The following is a 21850-nucleotide window of genomic DNA, read 5'->3' on the forward strand; positions in this document are numbered from 1 at the left end:
ACTTGACAAACAATATTTTATTATTGTGGTCGTATTTGATCTTAAAATATCCTCTTGCTTGTTTTTGGAAATATTTTTTTGGATTCAAAGGACATTTTTTAGTTCTATTTTCTCTCGTTGCTCCTACGGCTTTATCAAACAGTGTCTCAAATACCTCAACGGGACTTCTACCATCCAAATACATTTTCATTTTCATCTTATTTTCTATATATATAGTAGTCGAATCCATTGTCAAGTTGCATGCTTCGTTGTTCCAAATAGGGCTTACAGAACGTATTTCAGCACCCATTCTTTGTAGCTGGGCAACTTCGCTGTCAAAGTTTATGCTGTTATTGAATACTTCAACGCATCCAGCAACGTCGCCAGGCAAGTTTATTTCATTTATGTTATCTTCATCACCTTCCTCTTCGTCAGTATCGACGTCAGGAGGAATCATAACGATATCGACGTCATCTGCCTCATCATCATCCGCGATGTCAGCTAAAGCCTGTGAAAGTTGTTTATATCTCTTTCCATAAAAACACGAAGTGGAAATAGCCATCCTAACCAAAAGATACAATTTTTTATTTCACCTTCACATTTTGCCATTGTACCTAAGCGGGTACACAACTTTTAAAAGGCACATACCTCAAATAAGAATAGGTTTTTCAAATGGTTTTTTTTTGTAAAATTGATCTCTTTAGTCTTATCTCACACAACACACAATTTTAAAACTAACAATTCACAGATAAAAGCTCATCAACAGCAAAATAATGACTAAAGACACAAAATCACACAATATGAAAAAACCGCGCAGAAGTTGACGCCACAAAAAGTGCCGTTATGAATTCGCGTGAAGCGAATGTATTTTTTTTGTTGTTTCTAGGAATAAAACTACGCATATGATCAAAAATTTGTGTGCAAATACTTAGCATTGAGTTACGCCACATGCCTAAACTTGACTGATTTTCTGTACACAAACGAGTACAATGGTTGTAAATGGGTTAATATAGAAAAAGCGTTTTCGCACATATAGGTGGTGCCAAACATTGAATAGAGCTTATATATTTCGGTTGTGCAATTTGGGTATTTTTTTTTACATATTTGCTTCCAAAACTCCTTTCCCGTCGCCAAAGGTAATGAGACATCTTCTATCATTTGTTGTATTTCTTTTCTAATTGCAGGGCTTTGATTTTGTACATCAGAAACATAAGTGTTATTGTGAAGGTCTATAGCCGGTAATATTTTATTAAAATCTTCAAATCTCTTGTTTATGTTGTGAAATATTTCCTCACTTGTTGTAAAGAATTCTTGAAATAAAGAATCTGAAATACATAAATTAAATGATCCAGTTTTCGGCAGTGAGCTTATATTTTTATTTCTTAATTTTTCATTTAAAATTTGTAATTTTCTTTTGAAATTGTTAATAATTGGAAATAATTCAAATATATGTTTATTTTCGCCCTGCAGTGCAAGATTAAGTTCATTAATCAGATTACAAAAGTCAGTAAGGAATGCTAGTCTGATTAAAAAATCGTTCTCGCTTAAATGACCCGATAATCTTTTAGAATCTGGAGACTGATTCAGTTTTAAGAACTCTAAAATTTCGCATCGAAGTTCAAAAAACCTTTCTAGACTTCTTCCTCTGCTAAGCCACCTTACTTCTGTGAATAACAGTAAATCACCGTAGTCAGCTTCAACCTCCTCAAGAAATGTTTTAAATTTTCTATGATTTAACGCATTGTGACCCCCTCTTATTTTATTTATAATTTCTACACATATTTTCATCACATCATTCAAGCATAAATTTTTAGCAAATAAGGCTCGCTGATGTATAATGCAATGAAATGTTGGCACATCAATATGTTTGGTTAAATGCCCATTAAAGCCCTTCTTTTTTTCCACCATCACCTTTGCTCCATCTGTGCAGACAGCACTCAATTTATTTTTGTCAATAATTGAAAAAACTCTCTCATTAACAGCTTCCCACAATGTTTGCCCATTTACATGACCATGCAAAGAAACTAACCCAGCAAAATCCTCATGAGTAACCAAATTTTCGTGGACTGTTTTCAAAAAAATTATTAATTGGCATGTATTACCTATGTCAGTACTGTCATCTAAACAAATAGAAAAAAAAACAAACATTCCTGAAGGCGTTTTTTCAAATCCTCAAATAAAAAATTACTTATTTTTGCTGTACGGCAATTCTGGCTGATAATGGAATCGTTTCAGCAAGCAAAGCCATATCTTTGCCACTTTGGCCAAAGCAATTTAAAACATTTTCAACAAGATTTTTTACAAAAGGACCGTCTTCATGTGGACGACATTTCTTTGCCAATGCAAGCGCAACAGCATAAGAGGCTTTTAATATTTGGCGTTCTTCACAATTTTGATTATGATCTGGCTGTTTTAAAAATTTATTGAACACTTTGGCTTTCATTTCGACAAGTAGTTCCGCTCTTTCATCATTTTTGTACTTTTCATAATCAATATGGTGTGACATGTAGTGCCTTCTTATGTTATATTTGCTGAATTTTGCTAATTGTGTCGAACAAATGTAGCATTGCGGCTTTTTTAAATAATTTTCAAAAAAAAAAAACATCAATTCCCAAGAATTGTCAAACATATTTTTGCAGTGTATTTGAATTAAACAAGCGCGCATAATGTTGCTTTAACAAAAGTCAAGCAGAGACTAGCTGCTTTGTGTATACAAATCTCTTGTGTACATGTGAATTGCCGATCGTGTCTGTGTAAAAACACGATTGCAGTCGGGCCCGCGGGTCTATGGGCTGCCGACCACTGCTCTACAGAAAAAGCAGACTTTTGTAGAAACATATATCCGATTTTGTGGAGAGAAGCCATTTAGTATAGAATTGAACATGAACTAAAATGATAAAAACTATTTCAAATTTTCTTTACTAAATATAATGTTATGGAGATATACAAGATGTGTTCCAAAGTAAATAGGACTTAAAAAAAACAGAACAAATGTTTTTTTTCGGCAAAATCAATTTATTTTATTCAAAATAGTCTCCTTCTGCTTCAATACAGCTTTTTGCACAGTCTAAAAGCATGTCGAACGAGTGTTTTAGCTCGTTGGCCGGTATGTCCGCCAGTATGCCGGTGCAAGCTTTTTGAATGGCCTCTACGTCTACATAACGCTTTCCTTTCATAAGCAAATGCATTTTGAGGAAAAGTAAGAAGTCGCACGGTGCCATATCAGGTGAATACGGGGAGAATGGTTAAAATGTGATATTTGGTCAAATAATCGTCCTTCGAATGTTGGATTCTGAGAAATTTTTGGTCGTCAGTCAATTTGTGCGTTAATTCCATTTCCATGAATTTCAATGATGATTTCGGCTGATTTTTGATGAATTCACGCACAGTTTCAATGGAATTTCTGGTGATCACGGATTTTGATTGGCCCACATATTGATCGTCACTTATGTCCTCAAGACCACTTTGAAAGCGTTGAAAACGTTGAAACCGCGCACTCTGCTACGGGATAGGCAATCATCGCCATAAACTTGTTTCATCAATTGAAACGTTTCGGTAAAAGTTTTACCAATTTTAAAACAAAATTTAATATTGGCACCGCTTACGCGATTATAGCCGAGTTAACAACAGCGCGCCAGTCGTTTCTTCTTTTCGCTACGTGGCGCCAATTGGATATTCCAGGCGAAGCCAGGTCCTTCTCCACTTGGTCCTTCCAACGGAGTGGAGGTCTTCCTCTTCCTCTGCTTCCCCCGGCGGGTACTGCGTCGAATACTTTCAGAGCTGGAGTGTTTTCGTAAATCCGGACATCATGACCTAACCAGCGTAGCCGCTGTCTTTTAATTCGCTGAAATATGTTAATGTCGTCGAATATCTCGTACAGCTCATCGTTCCATCGAATGCGATATTCGCCGTGGCCAACGCGTTGGTTCTTCCAACGGAGTGGAGGTCTTCTTCTTCCACTGCTTCCCCCGGCGGGTACTGCGTCGAATACTTTCAGAGCTGGAGTGTTTTCATCCATCCGGACAACATGACCTAGCCAGCGTAGCCCCTGTCTTTAAATTCGCTGAACTATGTCAATGTCGTCGTATATCTCGTACAGCTCATCGTTCCATCGAATGCGATATTCGCCGTGGCCAATACGCAAAGGACCATAAATCCTTCGCAGAACTTTTCTCTCGAAAACTCGCAACGTCGACTCATCAGTTTTTGTCATCGTCCAAGCCTCTGCACCATATAGCAAGACGGGAATTATGAGTGACTTATAGAGTTTGGTTTTTGTTCGTCAAGAGAAGACTTTGCTTCTGAATTGCCTACTCAGTCCGAAGTAGCCTCTGTTGGCAAGAGTTATCCTGCGTTGGATTTCCAGCCTGACATTATTGGTGGTGCCAAGATAGACGAAATTATTTACGACTTCAAAGTTATGACTGTCAACAGTGACCTGAGAGCCAAGTCGAGAGTGTGTCGACTGTTTGTTTGATGACAGGAGATATTTCGTCTTGCCCTCGTTCACTGCCAGACCCATTTGCATTGCTTCCTTGTCCAGTCTGGAGAAAGCAGAACTAACGGCGTGGGTGTTGAGGCCGATGATATCAATATCATCCCTATATCACTATGTATGCTTAAATCTTTCAAACTACGCAACGGATTTTGGTGCGATTATTTTAATAGATAGTATTTGAAGAGAAAGGTTTATATGCATAGTAACCATCCTTTAAATAGTGGAGAAATATTGTTATATTTGGCGTTTCTAATGTAATGTCGTAAATAATTAAATGTTTTTCCGCTTACATTGCAAACTCAGGCTGAGCATTACGAGATTCATCAAAATAATGTACTATGTGTTGAACACATTGAAAAGGTTTCCGCGATGGTATTTGTCTATCTCTTATGAATATCCCACAATAAAAGTTTTTCTGAAATCGGTATAGGGCGTTCTTAGACGGCGAACGAGTGGTTGACAGTTGTCTCCGAGCACCTGGAGAGTCAGGACAAACATTTTCCAGCGACGTGTTTCTGTGAGTGGTGCAAGCCGAAAATGCAGCATCCGTTAGAACAGAGTTACGCGACTAAATTCTGTGAGAAACTCGGTTAATCTGCGACACAGACATTTGATATGATCAAGCAGACTTACCCAGATTTTTCTTTAGCAAGAAATGGTGTGTTTCGGTGGCACCAGGCCTCTATGGAGGACCTGGAAGAGGTCGCTGATGAGTGAGCAAATCCAAAGTGAAAACGATACTCATTGTCTTTTTTGCCATCAAAGGCTTCGTCCACCATGAATTTGTTCCTGCTGTACCAACCGTCAACGCCAAGTTTTACGTAGAAGTTCTCAAGAGGCTCAAATGAAGGGTCAATCGAGTCCGAGAAGACATCGCAACCGATTGAAAGTTTCACCACTACAAGGCCGACATCTAAATGCTTTCGCAGTTGCCCTACAGCCCAGATGTGGCCCCGAACTGAAAATGCCGATGAATGGCAAGCATTTTGAGACGACAGAGGGGATCCAAGCAACATGCACCTCGGCTCTCAAGGCTAAGGAGAATGCCTTCCGTGACGCCTTCAATGCTTGGAATTCACGCTGGCAGCGCTGCATCGACGCAGAAGGAACCTATTTTGAAAGTTTTTAAAGAATTGTAAGGATTGGTTCAATAAATTTTTTTCAAATCGACTCTCAGTCCTATTACTTTCCGGACAAACCATGTAACTCAAGAACAGCTGAACCGATTCGGCTAAAAATTGGTGGGGAGGTTGCCTAGAGCCAGGTTACGAACAAAGGATACTTTTTATCTCTTTATGTTAAAAGTCAATACAATTCATATATACAAAATTAATATTTCAAATCAGAAGCATGTGTTCAAAGTTCATGTAAGAATCATTTGAAACTTGTATTACTTCAAATAAAAGAAATAAGCAAAAAATAACAGCACAGAGCTAATGAAGGAGCACACTAATTTTTGAATGCATGCATACTTAGTGTATGGATTATACTGATTTTTATTCCTGCACCAGGCAGTTTGTATTAGGACGAACCCGTCCGATATTTTTAATATCTCCACAAAAAATGGCATTGATATTTTCGTCGTCAAGGCATTGCTAAGTAGCTAGATTATGGGCGAAGGACGCAAATACATTCATAACAAACCAAACGCCACACCTAACATAAAGAAAGCGGAATAACTGCAATGCTAATAAAAAGATTTATAACAATTTCAGATATATAGAAATATTTTCGAAGCATTGCAAAACGCAGTACAATATTTAAAAGGAAACGACTGATTCTTCCTTAAAAATTATTCAATTGCTAAATATTGGGAATGAAAAATAGTACTGCAACCAAATACGCAGTGCAATGGCTCAGTAATCAGTCGATTAATATTTTACCACGTACATCATAAAAGACTGATGCCATAACCTTACCAGCCGACTTTTTCGTCTTTCCACGCTTGAGGACTGGTTCATCATGTGCAGTCCACTATGCTGACTATCGATTGGACTCCAGTGTGAAATAATGGAGTCATATTTCTTTTGTCATACACCGACGCAAAAATTCGGTTTTATAACAATTAAAGAGCACTCAAATACTTCTCTGGACCATAGGAGTTTGGAGTCTAATCTTCTCCCGTCTGTATAAGTTGAAACAGCTAAAATAGAGCCATGTGACTTGATTTCCATTGCCTTTATTGCCATAGTCTTTATTGCCTACCCCTGCAGTATTGTTTTGAAATAACAATGCTTAGAAAAAAAATGCTCATAGAGTCCAAAACCAGCGTTTGAAAAGCAACGCTACTCCCGTAACATTTCATTTTGCTATTGCTAGCGCTCTCTCTTTGACGGAAGCCGTAGCAAAACAATCAAGGGTGTTGTAGAATCCAAGACAGAATTTCTTAGCTGTCAGAATTGCAAACCGATTCAGATTTTTAAAGGTGTCACAGAATCTGTTTGTTTTTTCGTCTTTTCGAACATACGCAAAACCAATATTAGAAACATCTGCTTACTACATCAGTAAAGTGAAAACATTTGGAAGCAATTCTATTAAAGTTTTTAATGAGTTCCGATTTAAAGGAAGATTTTAAGAGGTAACATTTATCGAATGAATAAAGACACATTTGGGTGCTAAATTACGTTTTGTACATCTTTTTTAAATATCCGGATTTGTTCCCAAAAACTTAACAGTTTAGATATTTCGTATATTATTCTTATGTTTTTCCCTATAGAAATAAAGATAAATTAATTAGTAAAAATAAAATAACTTGATATTTTAACTTACATTCCAAGTCTGTCAGCGACTATCTCCTTGCTTTGTTTCTGATAGAAAAACCGATACAAAATCTCTTTCGAACATCAAACCAATAATATCTGAATTCATGACACCTACTACGTTTTTATCGGTTTCAATTCTGATTACTACAACTATAAGATTCCACGACACCCCTGAATATTTTATTTAGAAAAAAAAAAAGCTAAATCAAAAACTTATTTTATTCAGCCAGTGTTTAAATTAAATAAAAATACAAACCTATGCTATTCAGTCACAGTATTGAAATTAATGTATTAAGTAGTAATAAGTAAATAATAAGGAGTAAGAACATATGCGTATAGAAACATAAATTAATCCTCCTCTTCAAATAAATTTAAATTATTTATAGCACTATCTAAATTAATTGAGCTAAGCTGAACAAGAAGTATATTTTAGAAGAACTGTAGCACATTAAAATTTTAATTAGCTCTGCTCTCATACCGCTCCCAATTTTTTGCTACCGCTACGCCAGAGCACGGCACTTAATTTGCCTAACACATTGCAGTATTATAACATATATAACATTAAAAAAAATACTAAATAATATAAGATACACTATTAATTTACACTATTCAATAAATTATAAATATGTAAGCATATTTTAATTGTACTTTTATAAAATATTTGTTTTGAATAAGTTTTTAAGCACGCTTTGACTGTACTCATTTAAATTGAAATAATTTTCTAACATTTCTTTTCTTGTTTTCCATACACACACCATGCACTCGTTGGCTAGGCTGTTTTATATTGCATTGCCTTTCAAGCTTCAAAACAGAATATGTATAGTATATATTGTTGAGAGAAATGAACAAATTATGTTTGTTTGGGTTTTTTGGCTTCGATGTTATACAAGTTAACTGCTGACATTGCTGTAAATGATATGAAACAATGTACGAATACGAATTATAAATTTTATTGAAGTATTTTAAGAGAATTTCAATTTTTAGTACACTATTAGCTGTGCAACAACCATTGTAATATAGAATGCATTTTGTGTACCCTCAGCTACTTTTACTTAACAATATACAACGCAAAATCGAATAAAGAATCAAAGCGAAGCTATATGTATATCACAAATTATGCTGGTGATGTGTGGAAATTAGATAACAATTTCGCTAGTAACATGGATGGTTTCAATTAACCCCTACAACAAAAAAACCTGTAGAAATGCTAACATCGAATTTATTATTTTAGAGATTTACTGAAACGTTTGTAACAGCGAAGTAATGACCCATTTCGTAAAATAAAATATCATAATTTACCTTTTCGCAATTGAATCCAATTGTAGGTACTGTATTTAAATATTGATCGAATTTCAATCTATACAGAGCCGTCGTTTTCCCAGCTGAATCAAGACCAAGCATAACAATGTGTAATGTACCCTGAAATGTCAGAGTTTAGCACGAAACGGATTTCAATTTAAAAGCATACCGTTACCTGTGAAGGTAGAGCATCCAAAAAGTTGACCCCGTTTTTCCCCATAGCTCCCCCCATTTCAGAGAAATATACACGGTATGTAAATGTGGCTTCCTTGTATATTACTGTTTCATTCAATTTGAGCAGGAAACAAATTTATTATATTCCAAGGTTCCATTTTATACCTAAAAACAAACATGTAGCCGTAAAAATTTTCATGCAATGATATATTGATTTCTAGGATATAAAAAAAAGAAAATTACTCTGAAAGAAACCTTAATTTATGTTGTAAAAAACCGTTGCAGTATTGCAATAATATTCTAGTATAAAAAATGTATTAATTGATTTAAATTTTATAGCCGAAAGCTTTTATAATAGAAAGATCGCATATATTTTAGACATAGGGGATGTTCGAGCAAGCAAATAACTGCTGCAATATTGCAACCCTGATGTTTTTTTACAGATGCTCAGCTGATACTTAAACAAATATTTTGCAAATACCGACTTTTACTTTTGGGTGTTACAAACATCGTGGTAAACTTAATATTATCTGTTCAAGTTACAACAAATATTTAATTTCTGCAAAATATTACCATAACGGTATCGAAACGGGTTTATAGCAAGTTTATTAAGACAGTTCAAACATGCCAAATATAAGACCATTATATGGAGTATAAAGCCAAACAGAAGTTTGAAAATCTCAGATCAGGTAAACCCTATTGTCTTTCCCCGATTTTCATTGATATATCTCAAAAACTAATCTATATATATAGTATAGGGTTAGACGAATACCTCAAAATCATTAAATTAGGTAAACATATACCCTGTTTTATACATCTTCGTACTATGGCATTATCAATATTTTTGTTTTTTAATTTGAATCCAAGTAAAAGCAATACTTTATAACGGGTTTTTACTAGGGACGCTCCGAAAGTAAACCGATAGGGACAGCAAACGACCCCATATTTTTTCCCGCTCTTTTGACATTTATCTTCCGTAAGGTTTGCCATTTCATTATGGAAAGATATACGATCCAAAAAACGAGTCTAAATTATTAAAATTTACTACCGAAATTCGAAGTCAGTGGCTTCAACTTTAAGAACGCTTACAAGATCAAATAGACACAAGAATTGAAGCCGCTTTAACACCAGAATAGTCGTATGCTCGTGAATCGGGCTGAGCAACAACTTGAAAATTATCCGGATTTTCATCAAAAAATCGTCTTCAGCCATGAGGATCACTTCTGGCTGAATGGCAATCCACACGTACTCCATAAATCAGTGTGTGAGGGTGTATGGCCCGGCGGCGTCATTGTACAAATATCAGACGTGAAATTGCAGCAATATCGGCCGATTTATGCTTAGAAACCGTCGAAAATTGGACTTCTGCAAGTATGTCTGTGATGGCCATGCAAAAGAAATCAAGTTCAGAGGAAAAAAGAATTTCATTGCTATCCCAAACTGTTTTTGTTGTAATTAAAAAAAAACTTTTGTTAAAACCCGTTAGTTGTGATAACCGCCATTGTGCGAGTGGCAATGGTCCGCACATCAGTAATACCAACCTTTTTATAGGACCAGGAAACATGTGTACATCAAGGCATCTTAATTTTTACTCAGGTTATCGCTAGCATGGACGGACGAATAGACAGCAGATTGCTCGCGGATAACCTGCGCATCCTACAGGACACAGAGGAGAGGTCAGGGACCTCAATACAAAGACAATCAAGGTAATTTGGGACATTTTAGCGAAAGTCCTAGAGATTATATAGTTATACGGTATTGATCTGCGAGAGACGTCCTCGGCGTACTCAATCTACAACCTTACAAACTACTATCGGATTGGGTAGCTGCCAAAAACTTATTCACTGCCAAAATAATTAACTGGGCAATATTTTCATGCCTGCGAAGGACTTTTACTATTGACGGCTTATAGTTACAGAAAATTAATGAGGTTAAATACCTGGGCTTCACACTAAATCTACTCTTCGGTAGAATAAGTATGTGAAACTAATTTTACTATGCCAGAAATGCATTAATGATATGCAAACTTCTAGCAGGAGAGTCCTGTGATTGTAAGCTAGTAATTATCTGGTGGATGTAAACCATAATTGTTGGGCTGACAGTTACACGTACGATTGCAGTTTTGGTCCATTGGTACATCACTTTGTTTATTGGTCCATTTTGAAAGCATTGCTTTTGGAAATTTATACGAGGCTCCAATTGCTCGAAGATTATACTTTTTATCCTGTAGTCTTGAAATAAAAACAGTGGAGCTTTATAACTTAATGGGTAATTTTACCTGCTGTATCGACTTATATTGGTTGTCAAAAAAGTCTTACGATATTTTCGCTAGTTGGCGCTGAAAGCGCGTAGTTCTAGTTTTATTCGTCGCATCGGGTCATGCTATACCTTTTTGGAAAGCTCATTTCACGCGCTAACACGTTTTTGACTGATTGTCGTTTCTTTGAAGTCGTTCGTGAGTTATAGCGTCGCAAACATGGAGCAAAATAAAGAGAAAATACGGCATATTTTACAGTACTACGAGTACTACGATAAAGGCAAAAATGCATCTCAAGCCCCCAATAAAATTTGTGCAGTTTATGGACCGGAAACAGTTTCCATTTCCACCGCACAACGATGGTTTCAACGTTTTCGTTCCGGTATAGAGGTGGTCGAAGATGCGCCAAGCTCCGGAAGGCCTGTCGCCGAAAATTGCGATAAAATCGCTGAATTGGTGGAAAGAGACCGGCATAGTAGCAGCCGTAGCATCGGTCAAGAGCTGGGCAAGAGTCATCAAAAATTCATTTCAATTTTAATAAAAAAAAAATTCAATAAAAATACCGCAAGACTTTTTTGACAACCCATTATTTTAAAGATCGTCAATGATTTGAATAAAGAATTCCATCCTGAAACTGTGCTGCTCCCCTTACTTTATTCAGTCCTTAAAATTAACTTCTCATTCTCCGCAATTACATGCAAAACCAATATGTTTTACTTGTTTGAGTCAAGTTTACATTTGGTATTAATTACAATTGATAAAATATTTATAAGCTATCGAGCTGAGAAACATTTGCAAAACAGCAAGTTTTTGACAAAGATCGGCGAAAAATTAAATGTACCATTGTAAGCTTATATGTGGACCTCTTACGTCATATGAAAATTAAATTTAAGCGAGTTATGCTGCAAAAAAAGGAACGACTTATACTGACATACCAATTTTGCCATTACTTCACCAATTTCCTAATTTGGTACATGATTCGGATGAAATCGAATCTCAATTTCACATGTTGAGGTAAAGGAAACTTTCAGAGCTATTCCAATATAGAACTTTTTTGGAGAATTGTGCAACTTTAGTTATAATATATTTGGTCATCCGCACAATTCAGCCGCTATCGAGCAATAATTTTTTGAATTAAGTCTAATAAAAACAAAATCCAGAAAACGTTTAGATTTGAATGCATTAAATAATATAATGCTTAAAGCACTTATCGTACGTACTCGTGTTTTCCCCATTTTGTTATGCATATTTATATTATATTCATATTGTATGTTATTTTACGATGTTTGCTGTGATATAAGCGTATCAACCAGAACAACATCTAAAATATGTTTTGTTGTGTATACATCGTACACTAACTACAAAATTGTTAATAAATTTAATAAAGTGAATGTATATTTCTTTTGTTTGTAAAAATAAATAACAATTTTTTTGCTCACGCTCCTCCTTTCTTAATTTGAATTAGTTTTAGATCTTTGTTACCCAATTTGGTACATCGCAGATTTCAGTAGGATTTCTAATATCAAAACTGAAAAGAGTTGACTGCGTTTGCGCATACGAGCACAACGGCAGCTATCGCTCCACATATTTAGCAATCAATAAAATATCAAGTACGGTACTTTCATCGCAACAAATTAAGGCCATGGGTTAAGAGATACAACTGGCCTTTCTCCTGAGAAGCAACATTATTAAATTGCTCCCTACAATTGGTGAATTACGAAAAAATTGGTCATTCCGAGATTTGGATTCAAAGTTGTGTCTTTTGTAATGGTATTAGGTTCGGGCTAAACTACATTTTCATGTCATTGGACTTTTCACAAATCGATATAATGAATGCACTGCTATTCAGTTGAGTTGTCAACAGTAATAAGATAATTAAAATGGATCAATTCAAAAATCAACTTTTTATAAAATGCGAACAAATTTCAAAAATTAGTCTAAAACAGCCAAATAACTTTGGTCTTGTCCTAGGAATTGGCATGCGTACAAACATCTTTAAAGCTGTACCTATTAGCTTTTATTAAGAAGGACTTAAATTCCCTTAACATAGCCAATGTTAAAGTTATCATACAGTTGATTAAGGTAAAAAAAGGGTAAGGTATTAACCAATTTGCAGGAATTCTTTGCTCTATTTTACTAAACTTAACTATACCAGAAGCGAAATAGCTTAAGGGGTTAGGGGTAGTTAGAATTTTCAAAAAATTAACTTTTTTTGTGCATTTTCGTTAAGTGTAATATTTTAAAAATATTCCCTGAAAATTTCACGTTGATCCGATAATTAGTTTTTGAGTTATTCGACAAATAGCAAAGAGAGCTCGGGCACTTCAAAGCGCTAGTGTGAAACCTTAAACGCGTTTTTTTTTCAAAACAATGTTTTTTGAACCGGTGACAACTGTAACTCGAAAACCGTTCAGTAGATTGATTTTTTCGCAAAACTTTAAAAAAAATTTCCTAAGGTCGGCATTTTGTTAATTTTGAAAATAAAAAATATCGTTCGATCAGGCCCGAGTTTATCTATTTATAAAACTAATTTTTTTTGTCCGATTGTCACCGCAAGTACCTTTTTTTGGAACAGGGACAACACAAACAACTATAACTTTGGAACTTAAGGTTTTGTTTTGAATTTTCGTGACTTATCGTCAACACATCCTATAACAATGTCATATTACTACTTTTGTAAAATAACATAATTTAAAAGCAAAAAAAAATACTGAAAACTCTCATTTTTTCGTGCCTTTGCCTACCCCTAATCCCTTCGAAAAAAGACCTTTTTTCATGAATTTTTTTAGAAAAAATTATTGCTGTAGGTTTATTTTACTTATTATTATATGAAAGTACAACATTTGAAGGATACTTAAAAAAAGTTTTACCGAAAAATAGCGAGGAATAACGGATTTATAGTCGATCTCTGCAGGCACCTCGAAAAGAAGTTTTTGTGCGGTGACCAGCCTACAGCATCACTGGATCATCTGAAACCAAAAAATCAAAATGCTTTCTTTAGTTTATTAGTTTATCTTTCAATTGACGCCGAGTTTTTGTTTTTTTAATTTTTCAATTTTTCAATTCAGTAGTTTTTTCTGTAGGATGGTCACCGACTTTAAAAATGACATATTTGGGAAAATCGATTCAAAGTTTTGTACACTCAGCGCAGGTAGCTGGAAGGCGCGAGTTAAGGAATGTATTCCTTATAATAGTAACAAACATCAAATCAACCTTTTGTTTCAGTAAACAGAAAGCAGAAACAACCTTGAGTTGGAACAACTGAAATACACTATCACTACAACAAACAATCCTAAACAAACAAGTATCAAAACAACATTGAGTTTGAATACCACAACAACCTTATCTTAAAACCAAGCAAATGTATCTAGGCAAACAATATATATGTAAACAAACTTAAACAAATAATACAATCTGTATTTAGACAAACTATCAACTAGTAATAAGTAAACATACTGCTTAGTATAAATAGAAGTAAGAAGCATGTAATAGCTAGTCTTAAGAGGATAAATAAAGAGTACACATTTCGGTGCAGCTCAAAATATATTCTTTTGACTCATTTTTACTTCTGGTAAAAATTAACTCGCAAACCTAAGTTAGAAGTACCGTTATTTAACCTGCTGTAACTTCGTTAGTTTTTCTCCGAATGACCTAAAACTTTAACACAATATTCTTGAGATGTTGATGGTTCAATAAATAAAAAAAAATGGGAAAAAAGAGTTTTCAAACGACGATGTTAACAAAGATGCCTTCTATGAGCGCTTGGAGCGCACCTATGAGAGCTGCCCCGCCACGATGTCAAAATCGTGCTTGGCGACTTTAACGCCAGGGTGAGCAAAGAAGGTATCTTTGGCACTACGGGTATATTTCTTTTTATTTTTTATAAATTTTTTATGGTTTATCAACGATTATGTTTCCTTTATTTATAACACTTATCATTTGACAGTTTGAAATTAATTTGTTATTATTAAATAGTCATAATTCAACAATAATTTAAATGTATAATAAAAGCTATTTTTGCAATATATGATATAAAATAAATGTGTACAAACGAATTAGTGATGTGTTAGTGAATATAAAATTGAAAAATATAAGTGCAAAATTAATTTTAAATATAGAAAAGATGTTATTAAAATATTGCAAATTTTAAATTTTAAACGTGAATATCTCTTAACTATAAGCTTCCTGCGGCTATAACCATATATATCCTTGATCGGGATAATCTCCTCTATCCGACCATATCCTTTTTATCCTTGAAATCCTGGGACGGTATACTAAATTCTTCCCGAAAATTCATCAAGTCACCTGTCTGTCTCCGGATCGAAAAACCGCCAACCAGATCAATCATGTTGTGATAGACGGAGGACACATCTTCAGTGTTTTAGATGTGCGTGCGCTCCGAGGTCCTAACATCGATTCGGACCACTACCTTGTTGCAGCTAAGATCCGCACTCGCCTCTGTGCAGCAAAGAACGCACGTAAACAAACACAAGGAAGGTTCGATGTCGAGAAGCTGAAATCACAACAACAAAACGATTTTCTACTCGACTTGCACTCCTTCTCTCTGAGAGCACTCGTCAACAACTCGGTATAAGGGAACTGTGGTACGATGCATTTTAAGCTCCTTACGTACAGCTGCTACCGAAACTATTGGTTTTTGGAAAATACAAAAGAACAGCAGGTACGACGAGGAGTGCCGTGTCGCAGAGGCGAGAAAACAGACTGCCTACCTCGCAACGTCACGATCGACCACAACACGAGCAGGATGGGATAGATACCGAGAGTTGAAGCGGAAGAGGAGACGCATTTGCAGAGAGAAAACCAAAGTGGCCGAAATGCGTGAGTATGAAGCTGGCCGACAGGGGCAATGCTCGAAGATTCTACAAAAAGATGAGGCGGCTTACAGAAAGTTTCAAGACCGAAGCACACTCTTGTAGAAGCCCCAAAGGTGATCTAGTGACCGATGCCCAGAGCATACTTAAATTATGGAGGGAACATTTCTCTAGCCTGCTGAATGGCAGTGAACGCACAACGCCAGGAGAAGGCGAACCCGATTCCCCAATCGATGACGATAGAGCAGACGTTCCATTGCCTGACCATGAAGAAGTTCGAATAGCAGTTACCCGCCTGAAGAACAACAAAGTGGCAGGGGCCGATGGATTGCCGGCCGAGCTATTCAAACACGGCGGCGAAGAACTGATAAGGAGCATGCCCAACGATTGGAATTTAAGTGTCCTATGCCCAATCAACAAAAACGGAGATCCAATAATCTGCACCGTCGACCGTGGCATAAGCCTCCTCAACATTGCGTATAAGATTCTATCGAGCGTATTGTGTGAAAGATTAAAGCCCACCGTCAACAAACTAATAGGACCCTATCAGTGTGGCTTTAGACCTAGAAAATCAACAACCGACCAGATATTCACCATACGCCAAATCTTGGAAAAGACCCGTGAGAGGAGAATCGACACACCACCTCTTCGTCGATTTCAAAGCTGCTTTCGACAGCACGTAAAGGAACTGCCTTTATGCCGCGATTTCTAAATTTGGTATCCCCGCAAATCTAATACGGCTGTGTGAACTGACGTTGAGCAACACCAAAAGCTCCGTCAGGATCGGGAAGGACCCCCCTCTGAGACGTTCGATACCAAACGAGGTTTCAGACAGGGCGACTCCCTATCGTACGACTTCTTCAACCTGCTGCTGGAGAAAATAATTCACGCTGCAAAACTTAACCGAGCAGGTACAGTCTTTTATAAGAGTGTACAGCTGCTGGCCTATGCCGATGATATTGATATCATCGGCCTAAACTCCCGCACCGTTAGTTCTGGACAAGGAAGTCAAATGGGAAGGCAAATAGGTCTGGTAGTGAACGAGGGCAAGACGAAATATCTCCTGTCATCAAACAAACAGTCGGCGCAATCGCGACTTGGCTCTCACGTCACTGTTGACAGTCATAACTTTGAAGTTGTAGATAATTTCGTCTATCCTGGAACCAGCGTAAACACCACCAACAATGTCAGCCTGTAAATCCAACGCAGGATAACTCTTGCCAACAGGTGCTACTTCGGACTGAGTAGGCAATTGAGAAGCAAAGTCCTCTCTCGACGAACAAAAACCAAACTCTATAAGTCACTCATAATTCCCGTCCTGCTATATGGTGCAGAGGCCTGGACGATGACAACTGATGAGTCGACGTTGCGAGTTTTCGAGAGAAAAGTGCTGTTGTTAACTCGGCTAAAATCGCGTAAGCGGTTCCTACGCCAATATAGCGGAAAAAGAGGATGTACCATGGTGCACCCGTGATAGTTCTAAGCATTTTAGATTGGAACCTTTGTATTATGTCAATGCTGGTTGCACAGGTCGTACCCCAAAGTTCAATGTCATACATCCAAATCAGTTTTATGATTGCCTTATATAACAGGACTTTAGAATTTTTGTTTAAAAGTCAATTTAAAGTTTCAGCTCTCAACTTCATGTAAGTTTTTTTACTCCTTATATGTTTTCGCCACTTGAGCCTTCGATCCAGGGGAATCCCAAGATAAGTTACTTCATTCGCTTGGGGTACTATAAACAATGTTATATTCAGGGGTGTTGTGGAATCCAAGACAGAATTGCTTAGCGCTCAGAATTGCAAACCAATTCTGATTATCAATGGTGCCACAGAATCTGACTGGATTTTCGTCTTTTCGAACATACGCAAAACCAATATTCGAACTAGCTGTTTCGTAATGTCACGAAACTTGTAAATGAATAAATTTGGAAGCACTCCTATTAAAGTTTTTAATGAGTTCCGAATTAAAAAAAGATTTTAAGAAATAATATTTATCGAATGAATGAAGACGTATTTGGGTGTTAAGGTACGTTTATTATGTTTTATAAATCTTCTTTAAGGGGGAGCCTGCTTTAGAGGCTTCAAAAAACTGTTTTTTTTTTTTGCTTAAGTCACTTTAAAAATTATCAGAGAATATGTCGCTATAGTTATAGATGGGAATTTGAAGTATTGTCGAAACTAGAAGAGAAATAGTGACCGAGCGTCTGGCAGATACATAAGTATATGAGCGCTTGGGCAGAAAGCGAAAACTTTGACGCGCGATTTCTTGGTTTTTCATTTTTACGATTTTTCTTAATTGGCGGGCAGTAAACGTCGTATGGAAATGGGACAAAGTTTATTATCTTTGGCATTAAATATCTTCTATTTAAACTAAAAAAAAAACTAAGAAAACTTAAGATTGAATATATGTTTAAACAACATAATCTAAAATTTTTTTGGTCAACTTGAACATAAGTCATTAACAAATATGAATCTCTTTGAATTTTTTGTTTCCGATAGAAATCGCGATCTGCATACTGCCCGCCGTCCAACAAATGCACACGCGAGATGCATCGGACAATTGCTTCCCTAAGGCAGAATATCGAAGAATTCGTATCCAAAAAATTTTCGGGTGATGTTTAAATATATAACTAAAAACCCTAGAAATTTCGCTGTAATCAATTATTTCTTTCCCTCCCACAAAAAACATGAAGCCTCTAAAGCGGCTCCCCCCTTAAATACCCGCATTTTTTTTCCAAAACTCAATAATTGAGACATTTCGTACTTTATTCTTATGTTTTCTCCTATAGAAATAAAGATAAATCAATTCGTAACAATAAAATAACTCGATTTCTTAACTTACATTTCAAATCTGTGTGCGACTATCTTCTTGCTTTGTTTCTGACAGCAAAACCGATAAAATTAATTTCCGTGACATCCAAAACCGATACAAACTCTGTTTCGAATATCAAACCAATAATGTCTAAATTCGTGACACATACTGCTTTTTTGATCGGTTTCAATTCTGATTCCGACAACTATCAGGCTCCACAACACCCCTGATTAACTGTACGACCCGTTTCTGATCTTAGCGAGAATGTAACATGCTTGCATTTTGGCTCATTAATAATTATACACCAGTTGGCTAGCTAACCATTCTTCGACAAAAGTTAAGTGCTGTTCTAATACTGTTGATGCTATGATGAGGCATTTGTGAGGACTTACTAGAGCTGTGTTATGCACGAAAGTGGATGTCAATACGTCAATAGCTGTTGGAATATCTGCTGTACATATTATGTACAGAGTTGGGCCAAGCACGCTACGCTGAGGTACACCAGCCCTTATTTCTCGTTCTTTTGATATGAAGTCTGCTACTTGAACTGTAATTTCCTGTTACTTAAATATGACTCCAATTTTTTATGGAATTCGTATAGTAAAACTTTTTTGATTTTCCATAAGAGGCCTTCATGCCAGATCTTATCGAACGCCTGAGCTACATCTAGAAAAATAGCTGAACAGTACTCTCTGTGCTCGAATGCTTTTCTGATTTCGTTGATAATTCTATTTACTTGCTCTACAGTGCCATGTTTAGCATGAAAACCGAATCGGTGCGTTGGTATTATATTATTTTCGTAGAGGAAAGCAGTCATCTTTGATAGTAAAACTTTTTAAAATATTTTAGAAATACAGGGTAAGAGACTTATTTGTCTAAAGGAAGACGGCTGTGTTGAGTCTTTCCCAGGTCTATCTATTATGAAGATCTGCGACTTTTTCCACGAAATTGAATATAGCAATATTTGGTAATGCAATTAGCATTTTTAGAGTAATATGTTTTTTGAGTTTTATGAGATGTTAAAAAAAACTTTTGGCTCAAATATCATATGCTGTTCGTGTAATTGTATTAATACAGAAGAATTGTATAATACAGAAGATCAGATGATAAGTCTGTGCAAGTATCAGCTGTCATAAGCGATCTATCTTTATTTTTGACTACAGCAAAATCTATTAGGTCTGGTATTTTTTTTTCCAGCACTGGGCCAGCATGTCGGCTTACCAGGAGATATTATATCCAGGTTATTATGCTTATTAATAATGGTGTTGTATACCTGGTGTCATTTCTATATTATTTTATTTCTGAAGCTTGCAACTGTGTTGTAGCATGAGATTCTAGAGCACAGTGGTTTAACCGATTTCTAAAAAACACTACCGTGCCATCATGCAGGCTATGTTCGTAAATGCATCATGACGCGCATCATGACGATTGCATAACAAACAGAACGTTCAGAAATGCAATATTGCAACACTGCAATAATCAAGCGTTCAAAAAAGCAATACTTCTATCAACTGTCATACATAATTTCTATCAAAAAATTGTTTACTGCATTTAACTACGATGTCTGACGAAAAGTAAGTGCAAAACTGTTTTATTTTAATTTTTGTATTGGAATTTAGTTAAATTATGTTAATAATAATTGTATAAATTATTATTTTTAAATTTTTAGTGAAAATCTCAGTAATGCGGAGACGCAGTTATTGCTGAGAGTACGGTTGAATATGTCCTCGGGGAACGACTTTATTGTTTTAATAAATGATTTGTTTTTAGGTATTTTTCTTTTTAAAGACAAACATTTGTACCTACAATTTTTTCTTTTTGACTTCAATACCCTTCTTTTTCTTAAATTTAAAGAAAATCTATCATTTCTTTGCTCACAAATTTCGTCTAGTGTTAGATTCAGCAAAATTTCCATTTTAGTACTATACGCCTTCAAAAATGCAAACAAATGTATCTGCAAATTGTCAAAAATTGTATAAGAAGTATCAAACGTCAAACTTGCAGTGTTGCTACTGTTGCTTATGCTGCAAGTCATGATGCATTTACGAACATAGCCGCACTTTTCCATCCCGATAATTTGTAACATAGAGTGTAAATCCCGGTATATATATGTTTTTTGTTCAATATTTCTTTACTTATTGGATCTGCTTGGTAAAACCAGACAATAAGTATTCAAATCTTAACTCTATTTAAAACTAAAGAAGCTCAAGATTTTTGGTTGAGCTTTTTTGGTAGAACGTTGCTCTCTGGAAGGCTGGTAGATCACTTCTTTTTAAACGTGTTTGATTGCAGGAATTTGCATTAGCCGATGGGTTTGGATGTTCGCGAAGTTTAGAGATATATCTTATTCTGCTGTCCTCTATCTCCTTTTTTACCATAGGAATATCAAGATCTCTATGAATATTTTCATTACGCATGTACCATGGTGCACCCGTGATTGTTCTAAGCATTTTAGATTGGAACCTTTGTATTATATCAATGTTGGTTGTACAGGTCGTACCCCAAAGTTGAATGCCATACATCCAAATCGGTTTTATGATTGCATTGTATATCAGGACTTTGTTTTCTAGGCTAAGTTTAGAGTTTTTGTTTTACAGTCACTTTAAAGTTGCTGCTCTTCACTTCATGCAAGTTATTTTACTCGCTATATGTTTTCGCCATGAGAGCTTTCGATGCAAGTGAATCCCAAGATAAGTTACTTCATTCGCTTGTGGTACTAGAACATTGTTAATTTTAACTGTCCGACACGTTTCTTAGCGAGAATGTAATATGCTTGCATTTTTGCTCATTAATATCTATACGCAAGTTGGCTAGCCATTTTTCGACAAAAGTTAAGTGCTGCTCTGATACTTTTGATGCTCTGATGGGGCATTTGTTACGGCTTACTAAGGCTGTGTCATCAGCAAAAGTGGATGTCAATAGCTGTCTGCTTAGGGATGTCCGATATACATCGACGCATCGAAAAAATCGATGTTTCCTTTCCGATGCATCGAAAAAATCCGATGTTTTCAAAGGCATTCGATGTATTCGATGCATCGATGTATTTTCAAGAAACATCGGATAACTTTTTTTGCCGGGCTTTTACTTGGAAACATTGTGTAAACGTTTAACAAAATAAAAGTGTGGAAAAGAATAAAATATAAATTTTTACTATTATCTTAATACGGAATTGATTGGAAAAGTAAGTATCGTAATGGAATAAGTTGATGCTTTTTTTGTATGGAATTTAATATTG

General features: G+C 35.9%; 1 protein-coding gene across 7 annotated transcripts in view; it reads right to left on the reverse strand.

Annotated features, from left to right (window-relative positions):
* LOC120779694 (ADP-ribosylation factor-like protein 4A) overlaps positions 1–21850 on the reverse strand; it is a 200708-nt gene that overhangs the window by 156065 nt on the left and 22793 nt on the right. For 6 of the 7 annotated variants that reach the window (XM_040112056.1, XM_040112059.1, XM_040112057.1 and 3 more), the window contains 2 exons: positions 8714–8877; positions 8539–8658 (listed from right to left, as the gene is read on the reverse strand). In XM_040112056.1, coding sequence (XP_039967990.1) covers positions 8539–8658; positions 8714–8770 — 177 coding nt within the window. In that variant the 5' untranslated portion in view covers positions 8771–8877. Of the gene's footprint in view, positions 1–8538; positions 8659–8713; positions 8878–13839; positions 13884–21850 lie in introns of those variants that run through there. The other variant, XM_040112055.1, reaches the window with a different exon arrangement.

Source organism: Bactrocera tryoni, unplaced genomic scaffold (genome assembly GCF_016617805.1).
Source record: "Bactrocera tryoni isolate S06 unplaced genomic scaffold, CSIRO_BtryS06_freeze2 scaffold_11, whole genome shotgun sequence".
In the NCBI taxonomy this organism is placed as follows: Eukaryota; Metazoa; Arthropoda; class Insecta; order Diptera; family Tephritidae; genus Bactrocera; species Bactrocera tryoni.